This window comes from Pangasianodon hypophthalmus, chromosome 3, assembly GCF_027358585.1.
Source record: "Pangasianodon hypophthalmus isolate fPanHyp1 chromosome 3, fPanHyp1.pri, whole genome shotgun sequence".
NCBI lineage: Eukaryota > Metazoa > Chordata > Actinopteri > Siluriformes > Pangasiidae > Pangasianodon > Pangasianodon hypophthalmus.
The window spans coordinates 6,151,735-6,167,314 of NC_069712.1; the positions used below are offsets into that span (position 1 = coordinate 6,151,735).

At 38.7% G+C, this 15,580-nt stretch overlaps 1 protein-coding gene across 2 annotated transcripts; it reads left to right on the top strand.

The window, feature by feature from the left end:
- Nucleotides 1–1,494: 1,494 nt before the first annotated feature.
- Nucleotides 1,495–15,068, top strand: smarca5 (SWI/SNF related, matrix associated, actin dependent regulator of chromatin, subfamily a, member 5). Of its 2 annotated transcripts, none has more exons than XM_026944869.3 (24): nt 1,495–1,748; nt 4,235–4,399; nt 4,490–4,656; nt 5,751–5,851; nt 6,627–6,727; nt 6,857–7,036; nt 7,147–7,302; nt 7,495–7,626; nt 8,635–8,703; nt 8,812–8,921; nt 9,019–9,245; nt 9,519–9,640; nt 9,884–10,036; nt 10,215–10,347; nt 10,448–10,596; nt 10,733–10,852; nt 11,102–11,209; nt 11,359–11,472; nt 11,609–11,731; nt 13,055–13,187; nt 13,289–13,407; nt 14,060–14,272; nt 14,394–14,504; nt 14,672–15,068. In XM_026944869.3, exons 1-24 carry the CDS (start codon nt 1,674–1,676, stop codon nt 14,735–14,737), a joined length of 3,147 nt encoding a protein of 1,048 aa, XP_026800670.1. In that variant the 5' UTR covers nt 1,495–1,673; the 3' UTR covers nt 14,738–15,068. The 2 variants fall into 2 exon arrangements, with proteins under 2 accessions (XP_026800670.1, XP_026800679.1); XM_026944878.3 differs by having other exon boundaries at nt 4,289–4,399.
- The last annotated feature ends 512 nt before the right edge of the window (nt 15,069–15,580 follow it).

A 15,580-nucleotide genomic window follows, 5' to 3' on the forward strand; every position in this document is an offset into this window, starting at 1 on the left:
GAAACAATGATTTGGATTTTGAATTAATTTTACATATACAAATTACCTTAATTACTCTTTTTTACACATATGCTGTGCATATTTGAGGACAATACGTTTCATAATTAGTTCTAAATTCTTGCACAGCAACTGCATCATTACATCACATCATTATGTAATAATCATTACTCAGTTTGATTGACCCAATGATGCTTCCCACGCGAAGGAGTCGACTCTATGAGTCGGCTCTTTTAGGTGAACTTTGAGAGTCGACTCACATGTATTGTAAATGCAGACACTTAGGATGTTCCGCTTATCAGGGCAGATGGAAATGAATCCTTGTAATGAAGCCCAGACAGAGCAGGAGCCAAAATATCAACTCAGGGGTGTTTACTCCATTTATTCATTAACATCTGTTGTGCCTTGCAGATGGATTTTGGAATTATTTAAATGTAATTTAGATTTAAAGATGACTTCTGACATACTTAGGTAAAGATAAAGAAACACTCATATCACAAATGTCTTTGTCTGCTTTATTAAATATATTGGAAATATGACCTTTAGATGCACAATAGTTCATGTAAATATGACCAAGAGTACTTTTACTGTATATATTTTGAACTACCACATTTATTTATACTGAATAGTTTTAATTTTCTTTTTTTCTACCATACTGCTGCCATATCTTATGCTGCATAATCTACACATCAGATCAGAAAATCAGACTCAGAATCACTTTTTACACCAAACACATTTGCATGTACAAGGAATTTGTCTTGGTACAAGTGCAGACATATAGGGACAACATAAAGCATTCAACAACAACAACAGCAACAACAACACACACACACACACACACATGAGCATGACAACAACAACAAAAAAAGTGTAACTGTGAAAAGATTGTGTAGAGTTGCATAAGATGTGTGCATGAGTGTGTGGATCGAGGTTCTATCAGTGCAAAAATACTGAACAGTCTTGAGAAATGTGTGTGATTGAGAGTTTGTTGATAATTGTTACACGTCTCGAAAAAAGAAGCTGTTTCTGTATTTTGTGGTTCTTGATTTTACTGACGAGAAGCACTTGTCAGAGGGAAGCTTCTGGAAAAGCTGCTAGCCGGGGTGTACAGGGTGAGCTGCGATCCTTTTCAACTTTCCTTACTCTGGTTCGATATAAGCGACTTCTAAAACATTGTTTTTATTTAATTTTTATTATTTATCCTTGATTTTTTATTAATTTTTTCCTGCAGCATTTGTGAGAACGCACAAACTTTATGACAGAACAAAGGAAAGCAAGTAAAGCTTGTGTATTTGACCATACTGAGGAGAAGAAAAAGGTAAGGAGCCCTTTAGGATCCGAAAGAGTCGACTCTTAAAGAGTGGTGAACTGATCCAAATGATTTGACTCACTGAATCGAACTGAGTGAACAGACATCTCGCGATATTTGAAAGGTGGCCCTGTGGTTTAGGTTAGAAAGTCTCGCGAGATTTGTAAAGGGCCTCACTTTTGCGGGAAACGGAGGCAAAAAAAAAAAAAAGCCGGTGGGAAGTGACTGACGAAGCGCGTGGCTTTGTTGTTCTCAGCGGTGTATATTGTAATAAATTCGGGTTGAGTGGAAGAGCTGAGTCGGCTATAGGATATAAAGTCGTGTTTGAATCTGTTTTGTACTGAAAGAAGGGAAGATAAAGTGCAGGATGTCTGAGACGGAGGGAAGCGCGGACAGACAGCGGGAAGAAGAGGCTGAAGTTGAGCAGCCCGGGACAACACAGGTGAAATCAACAACACCTCAAACATGGCGAGAAACTGGCACTTTAGTACACATTAATGCCCCTACGTGTGAGAAATAACTCTGTGTGACACGGTTGTAGATTTCTGTGAACATAACCGTGTGTACTAACTTTTGGCGAAATGAATCAGCTAGCGTGTTAGCATGTTAGCTCGCTAGATCCGCCGTGTATTGTTCCTTAGCTTAGCTTAGCTTAGCTTAGCTGGGTGATGAGTTGAGCTAGCGACACACTGTTCGCAGTATGTATGTATTTATGTATTTAAAATTATTTATTTATTTACTGAAATATATTCCTTAGATTATATGTCGACAGTGTAACTTGTCTTGTAGCTTAACATTTTTGGTTGTGTGTGTTATTACATAAAAAAATAATAATACTATGTATTAATAAATAAATAAATAATATTAGTTCCGGTGCATGTAGTGATGTAAATTCGGCAAATTATTTTCCTACATAGTAACCGGCTGCTTTTTTTTTATTATTAATATTGTTTTAATCATGACTCCTATTTTGAAAGAGAAATGAACAAACCCTCATGAACATCTTTTGATATGAGCTGTGATGCTAATGCTAATGGTAATGCTAATGCTAACAAGCTAGCAAAGCAGAATCAATGGAGCTCCGACTCAGTTGAAAAAAATAAAGAGAATATGCACACAGTCAGGTCCATAAGTATTTGGACAGTGACACAGTTTTCAGAATTTTGCCTTTGTACACCACCACAATGTGTGTGTGTATGTGTATATATATATATATATATATATATATATATATATATATATATATATATATATATATTTATATATATGAGAGAGAGAGAGATAGATAGATAGATGAAAAAGCAGTGCAGGATGGAGGTGTTTAACAAAAATATTTAGGAATGTTTAAGAATTACAGCCATTTTTCCTCCATTCTCACAGGCTCAAAACTAATTGTACAACTGACTGATAAGCAGTTTCATGGCCAGGCGTGGCCTTTTACCTCCTTATTTCATGGCAGATTAAGGACATAAAAGGTCTGGAGTTGATTCCAAGTGTTGAATTTGCATTTGGTAGCTGTTCATGGGAACTCTCTGTATGTGGTCCAAAGAGGTGTTGATGCAAGTGAAGGAGGCCATAATTAGACTGAAAAAAAAAAGATCTATGAGAGAGATAGCAGAAACTTTAGTTGGCTGAGTCAAACAATTTGGTACATTCTTATAAAGAAAGAAAGCCCTGGTGAGCTCAGCAACACAAAAGGCCTGGAAGACCACAGAAGTGGATGATTGCAGAATTCTTTCCTTGGTGAAGAAAAACCCCTTCACAACATCTAGCCAAGTCAGGAACACTCTGGAGGAGGTAGGCGTATCATCGTCAAAGTCTACAATCAAGAGACGCCTTTATGAAAATAAATACAGACGGTTTACCTCAAGATGCAAACCACTGATAACACTCAAGAACAGAAAGGCCAGATTAGACTATGCTTTAAAAAAAAAAAAAAAAAAAAAAAAAAAAAAAAGCAAGCTTGACCAGTTCTGATGCAAGATTAAATTGTACCAGAATGATGGAAAGAGAAGAGTATGGCGAAGGAAAGAAAGGGCTTGTGTTCAAAAGCATATACCACATCATCTGTCAAACATGTGGAGGCAGTGTTATGGCATGGGTGTGTATCATGGGTCAGTAGTGTTTATTGACTGCTGATAGACGTAGTAGGATGAATTCTGAAGAGTACAGAGCTATACTTTCTGCTCAGATTCAGTCAGATGCTGCAAAACTGATAAGACAGAGCTTCACAGTACAGATGGATAACAACCCAAAACAAAACCCAAAGCAAAAGCAACCCAAGAGCTTCTTAAGGCAAAGAAACAGAATGTTCTTACATGGCCGAGTCAGTCACCTGACCTCAACACAATAGAGCTGCTTTTCACTTACTGAAGACAAAACTGAAGGCAGAAAGACCCACAAACAAGCAGCAACTGAAGCTGGCTGAAGTAAAGGCCTGGCAAAGCATCTCCAGGGAGGAAACTCAGCATTAGGTGATATACATGGGCTCCAGACTTCAGGCAGTCAATGACTGCAAAGGATTTGCATCCAAGTATTGAAAATTTGTAATTATGTAAGTTTGTCCAATTACTTTAGAGCCTGTGAAAATGGAGGGACTCTGTAAAAAATGTCTGTAATTACTAAGCGGTTAATGCAATATTTTTGTTAAACCCCTTGAATTAAAGCTGAAAGTCTACTCTTCAAACACATCTTGATTGTTTCATTTCAAATCCATTGTGGTGGTATACAGAGGCAAAATTACAAATACTTATGGACACACACACACACATATATATGTATGTGTGTATGTATGTATGTGTGTATATATATATATATATATATATATATATATATATATATATACGTTCTGATTGATTAGAAGGTGTTGATATATGCATGCCATCATAATAGAAAACAGTAACAGACAGCGCTGTTATATTTTTTTAGAGGCTCTTATTTCTTCAGGACACTTGGAATAACCCCTCCATATCTGTCTCTAAGGATGGTGCTTCAGGTGCTGAAGAAGCAGCGCAGGATGGAGGTGAGCAGTCGTCCTCTCCTCCGGCTGAAAAGGCGAAGGCGGAGCAGTCAGCGGGTTATGAAGAGAAAGTGGTATGTTTGCTTTGGTTTTACGTCATAGCCGGTAACTCAGATGGAGAAAAATCCTCCTGTCCTCAACCCCCTCAATGTTTTTCACACTAGAAAACAGACCGGACCAACAGATTCGAGTACCTGCTGAAGCAGACAGAGGTGTTCGCTCACTTTATTCAACCTGCTGCCCAGAAGACCCCTACCTCTCCACTGAAGATGAAACCCGGCCGCCCTCGCATTAAAAAGGACGAGAAACAGAACCTGCTATCTGCCGGCGAGTAAGTCTTCCTCCTGCTTGTCTCCGTTATTCTTTGCGATTATTATTCTGTAACATGTCACTTTATAAGACAGTTGTAACATGATCATATGATGATAAGAAATACTACTAGGGCTGCACAAATATCATGATCTCCGTTCTTTTCTTCTTTTCTTAGTGCCATTCGATTCAAGGACAGTGTTGTTTCTGTAGCATTCACTATTGTGTTGCGTCACTATTCCCTCATTTTCACCTTGACCTATGAGCGTAGGCGTTGTACCACATGACCTGAAGTGTGACGACTCAGCGAGTCTACAGACGAAAAATGCGAGAAAGTTGTGTGTGAATTTTAACATGACCCAAAGCCTGCTTGTAGTCAGAAGTTACAAATTTGTCCTAAACAATATTACGTTTCCAATCACTAAACAAACAACAGCTAAATTTATAAAATGAATAAGCAGGGTGAGTGGCTTGTGGCTCGTGGCTCGGTGTGACGTGACGTGATTCTGAGGGAATGACAATAAAACCGGCTCAAAAATATACAGATCTGTGGGCAATGTAAATGTTTATGATGTGTAATCTCAAATTACTCTTTGAGAAATTACTCTAGAGATCAATCAACTTCAGTGGAAATCCTACTGATAATGTCTCGTTAAATGTTACATCATGAGTATGTTAAATGTGTAATAATGAATGTGTGGTTATTTTAAGCAACCTGAGTTTTAAAGTTCAGCAGTTAACTGTATTTTTGTCCAAAAAGAGTGTACACTTTTTTAGTTATCGTTATAAATTTATCGCTGTAAATCATTAACGCTGCAGAATCGACAGCATTAAATCAACACCTATAGATCAGTGTCTTTAGGTTGTGTGTTTGGTGTAGCCTGTTCTGTCCAAATTACATCCCCAAAAGATGTTTTGGGGGATTTTATGATTCTCTTATAATCATCATCATCATCATCATCATTTTGTTTGATGACTTAAACCTGATGTACTGAAGCAGGGCAGATGTGAATGTTCCTGCTTCAGGCATTTGAATTAGCAGGTGAAGACCATAATGCGTGTCAGGTGCTGCTCACCTTGGTTTGCTCACACCGACTGACACTCTGATTTTCACAGTAACCGTCACCGTCGTACTGAGCAGGAGGAGGATGAGGAGCTGCTCAGTGAGAGCAGTAAAGCTGCCAACGTGTGCACACGCTTTGACGAGTCTCCGTCCTGTAAGTTAAAACCTTCACACACTCATGCCTGTGAGATTTTGGTAGTATAATTTAGTCATATGGATTGCAGAGGTAATAGTGATGCGTATATACATGTGCAGTATATGGACTGAATAGTTGTCTTTGGTTAAATTCAGGTGTAAGACCACATTCACACTGCAAGATCAAGCACTGTAGAATTCTCAGTTCTGATTGGTTAGAAGGTGTTGATTAATTTTCTGTAACAGCTGCTTGGACAGTTGTTCCAGCTCTAATTCAAATCAAAGGTTTATATTAAAAACTTCATATATATGTGAAGTTGTAGGTAAGGATATTCTATGTAAGGTTTATTTAACATGTATGGAAGGAGTCTTCTGTTTCAACACTTTATATACTTTATAACACTTTCTACAATGACAAAAGTCTTTCTGGTTCCTTAGTAACATGACAAGCTGCAATTTTTTGTCTCATTAACTTCCAGAAAAAGGAAAAAAGAGTCAACTGAGGGAATGATGTTTATAGCTGTTACAATATAAGTGATAACAGGAACTAACTGTTACTAATATAAGATTTCAGGATATGATGTTATTAGAAAATAATCAAGTTCGGAGTGGAAGCAGTAATTCTGCCCCACTGTAAATTGTTTTCCTATAATGGCATGTCACCAAGCATTTTATTCCTAACTTAATGTGATCTATATGTAACACTCTGGTGTGAATGTAGAATAAGATCCTTAGGGTCCCTTTGTGGTGAATTGAGAACTTTCTGATCTCTAATGTGATTGGTTATCATGCAGATGTGAAAACGGGCAAACTCCGAGATTATCAGATCCGTGGACTGAACTGGCTGATTTCACTGTATGAGAACGGAATCAACGGGATCCTGGCCGATGAAATGGTATGACGCCCTGCTCCTTACTTTAAAACCCTCTGTGCACCTTATCAGTCTTTCCTTTGAGCCAAAAACATTTATAAGTTCAGTAAACGAGCCTGAAAAGTAAAATTCTCTCCTCTGTTTTCTCTTCAGGGTCTCGGAAAGACCCTACAGACCATTTCTCTCCTGGGCTACATGAAACACTACAGGAACATCCCCGGGCCTCACATGGTCCTGGTTCCCAAGTCCACGCTGTATAACTGGATGAACGAGTTTAAGCGCTGGGTTCCCTCGCTCCGAGCTGTCTGCCTCATAGGAGACAGGGACGAGAGGGTGAGCGATGAGTCACGCGCCAGCAATTTGACACTGTGGAAATGTTTATACACAACACTGACTGCTTTATGTTTGTTGTATTTGTCTTAATTGTGCTTTTCTGCTTGCAGACGGCTTTCATCCGTGATACTCTGTTGCCGGGAGAGTGGGACGTCTGCGTCACTTCCTATGAAATGCTCATCATTGAGAGGGCCGTCTTTAAGAAGTTTAACTGGAGGTATCTGGTTATCGACGAGGCCCATCGTATCAAGAACGAAAAATCAAAGGTTCGCATCAACTATGTATAATTTATTATTGAATATGTACAAAACACATTACTTTCTATTGTAAATTTTATTTTCTGTTAAGTCTTACTCTGTGAAAATACCAGAAAGTATGATCTACTTTAATGAGTGTTATGTAAGGACAGTTTGTGAATACAAGTTTCTTATCTATCTATCTATCTATCTATCTATCAGTTGTCAGAAATTGTGCGAGAGTTCAAGACCACCAACCGGTTGCTGCTCACAGGAACCCCGCTTCAGAACAACCTGCACGAGCTGTGGGCTTTGCTCAACTTCCTCCTTCCTGACGTCTTCAACTCCTCCGAGGTAGCTTCCTCACCATCAGCAACATGTTGAGCTTTCGCAGAATGAGAGTTACTCAGCAAAATATTTATCAGGCAATGTTTCTTAAATGTTTCGAAGCAGCGCCACTAGAAAGCATTCATATATTCAGACGTTTCAAACTGAAACCAACGTATACACAGTCAAAATCATACAAGAATATCCAGCCTTTATTTTTGCATATCCCAGCTTTTTATGAAGCTGGGGTCAGAGTGCAGGATCAGCCATGATACAGTGACCCTGGAGCAAAGAGGGTTAAGGGCCTTGCTCAAGGGTCCAACAGTGGCAGCACTGAAACCCCGACCTTCTGCTCAGTAACCCAGATCCTTTAATTGTTGAACTACCACTGATCAAAGCTTTTTTTAATCTGTCTTTTACTACAATGCTCAAGTGGTCTACGCTGTATACAGCGCATTTTAAATAAGGGGTGTGATATTATAGGAAAATAATCAACAACAGGGTGCCATAATGTGGCCCGTCTCAAAGTGGCTTTACTTTTATCTCCCTGAAGTTGATTATTTTCACGAAATTATGATTTATTCCTTTATACCACAGCAGTTTGCCAAAGATTACAGTTTGTAATTTATTAATCAACGACATGTCATAAGTTAATTTGTTATTGCTTATGAATGATCATTCCCTTACCAGCCTCTCTTTTTATTCTCTGTCCTGAAGGTAAAAGGACAAAAAATACAGCTTGTCATATTACCAAGAAAATTCCCCATTCCTCAAGACTTACCAACCGTTAGAAAGTACTGACACTGGAGACTCCTTCCATAAACGTTGCTTCCTTACAAAAGTATTAATGTAGTTAACGAAGCTATACATCCGATTGGGTTCAAGAGTGGCTTTCTTGTTGTCATGTAAACACACTTGCAGTCTCATTATTTTAAGGCATCTGCACTTTTGGACAAAAATTCAGCTAGTTTAATTTGGGGTGAATTCTGTTTTTAGATTTCTACTGAGGTTTTGTTTCCTATTTCCACCCTGTAGGACTTTGATTCCTGGTTTGACACAAATAACTGTCTTGGAGACCAGAAACTGGTTGAGCGTTTACACACTGTGAGTATTTTTTTTTTTTTCCCCCAGAATTATTATTGAACATCTGCAAGAATGAATTTTTAATGGAAACTACTCTAAAGCTAAATTTTTAATCTTTTAACCGTGTAGGTATTACGTCCTTTTCTGCTGAGGCGTATCAAAGCCGATGTGGAGAAATCTCTGCTTCCTAAAAAAGAAGTCAAGATGTATGTTGGGCTCAGCAAGATGCAGAGAGAATGGTATGGAAACATCATTACAGAAATGTCAAGACCTCAAAATGGTGAATAAACATCCAGTTCCTGGGACTTACCTGGGCCACATTATCTTTCCTGACAGGTATACTAAAATCCTGATGAAGGACATTGACATCCTGAACTCGGCAGGGAAGATGGATAAGATGCGTCTGCTGAACGTGCTGATGCAGCTCAGGAAGTGTTGTAATCACCCGTATCTGTTTGATGGCGCAGAGCCCGGCCCACCTTACACCACTGACCTCCATCTTGTCGTCAACAGCGGCAAGATGGCCGTCCTTGATAAACTGCTGCCCAAGCTGAAGGAGCAAGGTAAGCCGGTACACGTGGGGAAAGGTGGCCATGACTGGCTCTATCTTATAGACTACAAAGTAGAAAAAAATCTCCTCCGGCCCACCGAATGAATTTAGAATCTGTCTTCTGTATTAAAATTGTCGTGTGGACTGTAATTGAATATTTTTTGTGAATTCAGAATACGCCTTTTCCGATGGGTCTACTACAGGTTATTTTTATCCAGCCCACCTGACAAACAATGAGTCTGAACTTCCTGGTCTAATCTAATCTAACCTCTCTCCCTGATTAAAGGTTCTCGTGTGCTGATCTTTAGCCAGATGACCAGGATGCTGGACATTCTGGAAGACTACTGTATGTGGCGTAACTATGGCTACTGCCGCCTGGATGGACAAACGCCTCACGAGGAGAGACAGGTACACCCAGCTTTAAGGGAAGCTTTTGGATTCTCCATTTTTGTTTGATTATTTCAGGAGGTTCTAGATACACCAGAGATGTTAACACTACTGCAGGAGACCAAAACGGTTAATTTCAATTAAGACCTGGCTGCTTAAACATTTAAATCAGGCTCTCGGAAATTAAATCACTGAGGTAAAGATGCAGTGTTAACTTTCTAATGAATGATTTTGTGTCCTATTGTTTTCCCTTTATCTCCTCAGGTCTCCATCAATGTCTTTAATGAGCCCAACAGCTCCAAGTTTCTGTTTATGCTGAGCACTAGGGCTGGTGGGTTGGGGATTAACCTGGCTACAGCTGATGTGGTCATTATTTATGACTCTGACTGGAATCCTCAAGTGGACCTGCAGGCCATGGTCAGTGTACATCATTAATAATGATTCCTTACCGCCTTTCAGGTTAATGAAGGACTTTTTGGAGCAACTTTGAACTTGAAGTTTATTTAAACAGAGTAAAACTGTGTAATTTTTGGATGGTTTGAAGACTCATTGGGCTCTTTTTTTTTGTTTTGTTTTGTTTTGTTTTGTGTTACAGGACCGCGCTCACAGAATCGGTCAGAAGAAACAAGTACGCGTGTTCCGTTTCATTACAGATAACACTGTAGAGGAGAGGATTGTGGAACGTGCCGAAATGAAACTACGTCTAGACTCCATCGTCATCCAGCAAGGTGATGACCTTACAGGACCAGTGGTGGAGCTTTCAGATCATGCTTAAATCAAAAACGAGGGCTTACTTTAAACACTCTTCTGCTGTTCTCCGACTTCCAGGTAGATTGGTTGATCCTAACATGAACAAGCTGGGCAAAGACGAGATGTTGTCCATCATTCGGCACGGCGCCACTCACGTCTTTGCTTCTAAGGAGAGTGAAATCACTGATGAAGACATTGATGTCATCCTGGAGAGAGGCGAAAAGAAGGTACAGAACAAACACACCCTGGATCAATTGCACCTGATGTTTTGTTTGTAGTGTGTTGTGGCATAAAATATGAAAAATGGGCAGTATTGGAGTGAGTTTTGCCTTTTAATTGAAATTGTGGTCCTTAATCTTTAAGACCTTGGAGATGAAGGAGAAGATGTCGAAACTTGGTGAAGGCTCTCTGAGGAATTTCACCATGGACACAGAAAACAGCGTGTACAACTTTGAAGGCGAAGATTACCGAGAGAAGAAAAAGGTAACAGTAGACTGACTTTACCTCCTATGATGATATCATTTAAATATAATTTAATTTTGAAGTAAAAGTGAAATGAACTGTAAGACTAAGTGTTGCTTAGTGATATTTCCTTCCAAAATATCAGACTAAATAACTAGAGCTAAAGAACAAAATGTCTTCGTTTTAATAAAGAAGAAATCTTAACCAAATACATTTGATAGACATTTTTAGCTTTCTTATAAATAAACTTCATTGTATTTTGTTTCTCAGGTCATCACAAACTGGATTGAGCCACCAAAAAGAGAGCGTAAAGCGAACTATGCTGTTGATGCCTACTTCAGGGAGGCCCTGCGTGTTAGTGAGCCTAAAGCACCAAAGGTATTCTGTCCCAGCTTGGCTTGATTAACCATAATGAAGCATTAAATAATGAACAAAATAATGCATTAAAAAATAATTCACCATGGAGCGTTAAAATACTTGAATTCTGAAGTCTCAAATATTCCTGCTTTCTCTATGTTCTCCTTCAGGCTCCTCGGCCTCCCAAACAGCCCAACGTTCAAGACTTCCAGTTCTTCCCACCTCGGCTTTTTGAGCTGCTCGAGAAGGAGATCTTGTACTACAGGAAAACTATTGGTTACAAGGTGTTTGTTTATCCTTTCTCTTTCTCACCCCTTTAATTATTTGTTAGGCTGCGATTCTCAGATTGCTGTATAGTAAGATAGGAAACGTTCTTTCCGTAGAGAGGAAGTCATCTGTGTTTTTAACCCTGACTACCAGGTGCCGAGGAATCCTGACCTGCCCAATGCTGCTCAGGTGCAGAAGGAGGAGCAGGCTAAGATTGATGAAGCAGAACCTCTAAATGAAGAAGAGCTGGAGGAGAAGGAGAACCTCCTGTCGCAGGTAACCTCCTGCACCTGCTTGGTGTTATCAGACCAGTTTAACACATTGTTCATAACATATGATGAACCAAGATTATTTCAGTAAAGAAAATAAGTAAGTAGATTTTCATAGAGTTTCATTTTAAAATTCACAATATTAGTAACAGATAATAGTAGTTTGAGGCACTGGTATCTGAATACTGAACCTACTATTTGGGTATTTGGGATACTTTCAAAGAAAATTTTTAAAAAGAAATGCAGTGTCTGGTAATATTTTTTCAGAGACCAGTGCTTTCACTGTGTGGATGTTTTTTTTTTTTGTTTGTTTTTTTGTTTTTTTTTGCTCATATACATGGTAGCAGACAGTAAGATATGTAGCTTATGGGATAAAACATAGATAATACAGTTTCAATAATGTTCAGTACAACTCCATTAAAACGTTTTAAACAACTGGACAGAATTCAGGTAACTCGGGTTTGCAGATTAAGCCCGTTTTAAACTATAAGAGACGTTGCGTACCTGATTTTTCATTTTATGCTGCTATTGGTTGAAATGCAGTGTGTGTAATATCATTTCATTGTTTCTCTATATTACATCCCTCACACCAATGTGCGCCACTGGCAAGAGAGTCTGATTGCACTGGAAAAGTTATACTTGAGTCCATGATGCAAAAGATTCCCCCCCAATAGTTAACCAAATACCTATTGATGAACTTTCGAATATTACAAATTAGACACAAGGCATATCACTACTTAACAATTAGAAATATTGTCACAGTTGTAATGGCAATCTGATTAAAACATTATAAGTAGATGAAACTGTCTTTCATGAAGCAAATGTACAGAACTAGAGTCATGGGAAAAAGAAAGTACACCCTCCCTTTTTCCGCTGTGGTGGGATCTTAAAAGAGCTGTGCATAAACGAATGCCCTCAAACATCAATGAAGTTAAGCAATGTTGTAAGAAGAGTGGACCAAAATTAAACGACCATAGGTACTATTAGATTAATTAGATTATTAGTTAAACTCCTACAGATAACTTTGTATTTCAAGTTATTGTTGCTAAAGGTGGTTCTACATGTTACTGAATTATAGGGTGTACTTACTTTTCCCCCACCTGGTTTCTGAATGTTGGGTTACTTTTTTGGGAAAAAAAATTTTTTTTTTTTTTTTGATGATGATTTTTGATTTTTTTGGTCAATTGTGGTTATTTGTTTGTTTCTAGGAGTTGGTGAGGACCACACAATTAAATTATGTTAAAACAGAATTGAAGGAGGGTGCACTTTCTTTTTCCCATGACTGTCTATAGGAAGCAGTATTATTATAATACGTCTCATCTTTCAATAGGGCTTCACCATTTGGAACAAGCGAGATTTCAACCAGTTCATTAAGGCTAATGAGAAATGGGGAAGAGACGATATTGAGAACATCGCCCGTGAAGTGGAAGGCAAAACACCTGAAGAAGTCATGGAGTATTCCGGTAGAGTAACGCTCGTCTTCCACACATTCAGACAGTACCCATTATTTGCATTGCTGCTTAGTTGAGGTGAATTGAATTGAATTTTGTGTGTGTGTGTGTAGCTGTGTTCTGGGAGCGCTGCAATGAGCTGCAGGATATTGAGAAGATCATGGCTCAGATTGAGCGAGGTGAAGCCAGGATTCAGAGGAGGATCAGCATCAAGAAAGCACTGGACTCAAAGGTAAGGGACTGGGCTTATGTGCTTTCCTTTAGTAGATTTTAGTCTTCCTTCAGGGAGTCGAAAAAGTCAGGACCCAATGGGAATATGTTGAGCAAATATGTTGAGCAAAATTCTGAAAAACGTGATACAGCGGCTGAGAAAATGCTTAGAGCGTAAGGTTGACTATGTAGAGCATATGTTGTAAATAATAAATACAAACTTAGATATGTGTAGTTTTACTCTCGGTGGTTCCTGACTTTTCAGACACCCCGGATATATAATCAAAACATTATGATCTCCGTTGACCAAGAACTGCGATTATAATTCATGCTTATACTTATGCACTCTGTTTGACCATCTGCAAGGTTTATATTTGGGCTAAACAGCAACGTTCACATTTAATATGGGATATTTATAATACATGAAACACTGAAGTCAAGTCATAATAGCAGTAGCTATCTTATTTGATCAAGCAAAGCCGCTTAGAAGTGAAGCCTTAATCACCAAGCCACCATGATTCCCATGGTGTGATTCCACATTTACGTCAGAATATGGAATCTGTGATTTTCTGTGAATAACGTATTTATATACATAACACCTTCAATGTAAAGTTCCATTCATTAAAGAGTCAGTTTGTATATTTTTGTATTTTTGTATTTTTTTTTTTGGTCAGATTGGCCGTTACAAGGCACCATTCCATCAGCTAAGGATTTCTTACGGGACCAACAAAGGGAAGAACTACACTGAAGAGGAGGATCGTTTCCTCATCTGTATGCTGCACAAGCTGGGCTTCGACAAGGAGAGCGTTTACGACGAGCTGCGCCAGTGTATTCGCAACTCGCCACAGTTCCGCTTCGACTGGTTCCTGAAGTCTCGCACAGCCATGGTGAGTGATGACGGCGATGATCACCACGTTCAGTAAACATGCGACAGTGCCTCCAAAACTAATAGTAACGCTACATTCTCAATGTTGCGTGTTTAAAATTGAGCCGTTTGTGTGTTTCCAGGAGTTACAGAGGAGATGTAACACACTGATTACTCTAATCGAGCGTGAGAACATGGAGCTGGAAGAACGGGAGAAGGCGGAGAAGAAGAAACGGGGACCTCGCAATTCTTCAGTGAGTTTCCTTTTTTTTTTTTTTTTTTTTTTAAATTGCTGCATTCTTTTAGAAGCTTGTATTTCAGGTGTATGTTGTAATTTACACTGTAGTATACATACCCCCTGGAGTGTATCTAGCTTATATAGGACACTAAAACTCTACCAATGTGTGTTTCGATGTTCCAGGCACAGAAACGTAAGCAGGATGGGACCCCAGACGGCCGCGGCCGTAAGAAGAAGCTGAAGTTATAAATCACACTTGAACCCCCACTGACGGATGAGGCGCTTTAGTAGAGCATTTGTGTTACGGGTCCCACTTACGTACTGTATCAGCTTGCGTCACAGTAGCTCGTCCTTTTATAAAAAGGCGTAGTATTGTAAAATAGATCAATCTTTTAGTTATATAATAAACTACGGCTGTGCTGTTCTTTCTTTCTTCTTTCTGTTTTTTTTTTTAAACACTTTTGTATTTGTAATTTGTGAGCTATTGAAATAAATGTATTTATGCCTGTTGGTTATGTACTACATTCCACTTGCTTATCAGAATAAATTGTTTTTCTCCCCTTTTTTTTTTTTTTTTTTTTTTTTTTAAAAAAGAGTCATCAGTATTGTATACTTGCGTACCTGCTCTGGATCATCCTTTGGAACAAGTCTGTACAAGTCTGTCTAATAAATTCCTTTTTGTTTTGTAAATCTGCTTATTTTATGATCATTTCAAAACGATTTCTTGTGGCTTTGTCGAGCATAGTAATTTAAATATTTTATATTTTCTATAATTTCCTTAGTGTTGCAGTGCGCTGGAAGGCATTACTGCCTCACAGCTCCAGGATCCCGAGTTTGATCCTGAGCTCAGGTTACTGTCTGTGTGGAGTGTCTCATGTTCAGATACTTAAAATAAATAAATGAAAATAATGTTTCATATAGGTTCAGCCAATCGTTACGCATCTCTAGAAAGTACTTGTTTCGGAACAATATTGATCCTGGGAATGGAATTGGTGCCATCTTTACTACGAGTAGTCGTTCCCTCACCAGCCTCTCTTCTCTATTTTTAATAAGACAAATAAAAGCAGCTTGTCACATTACCAAGAAAACTTC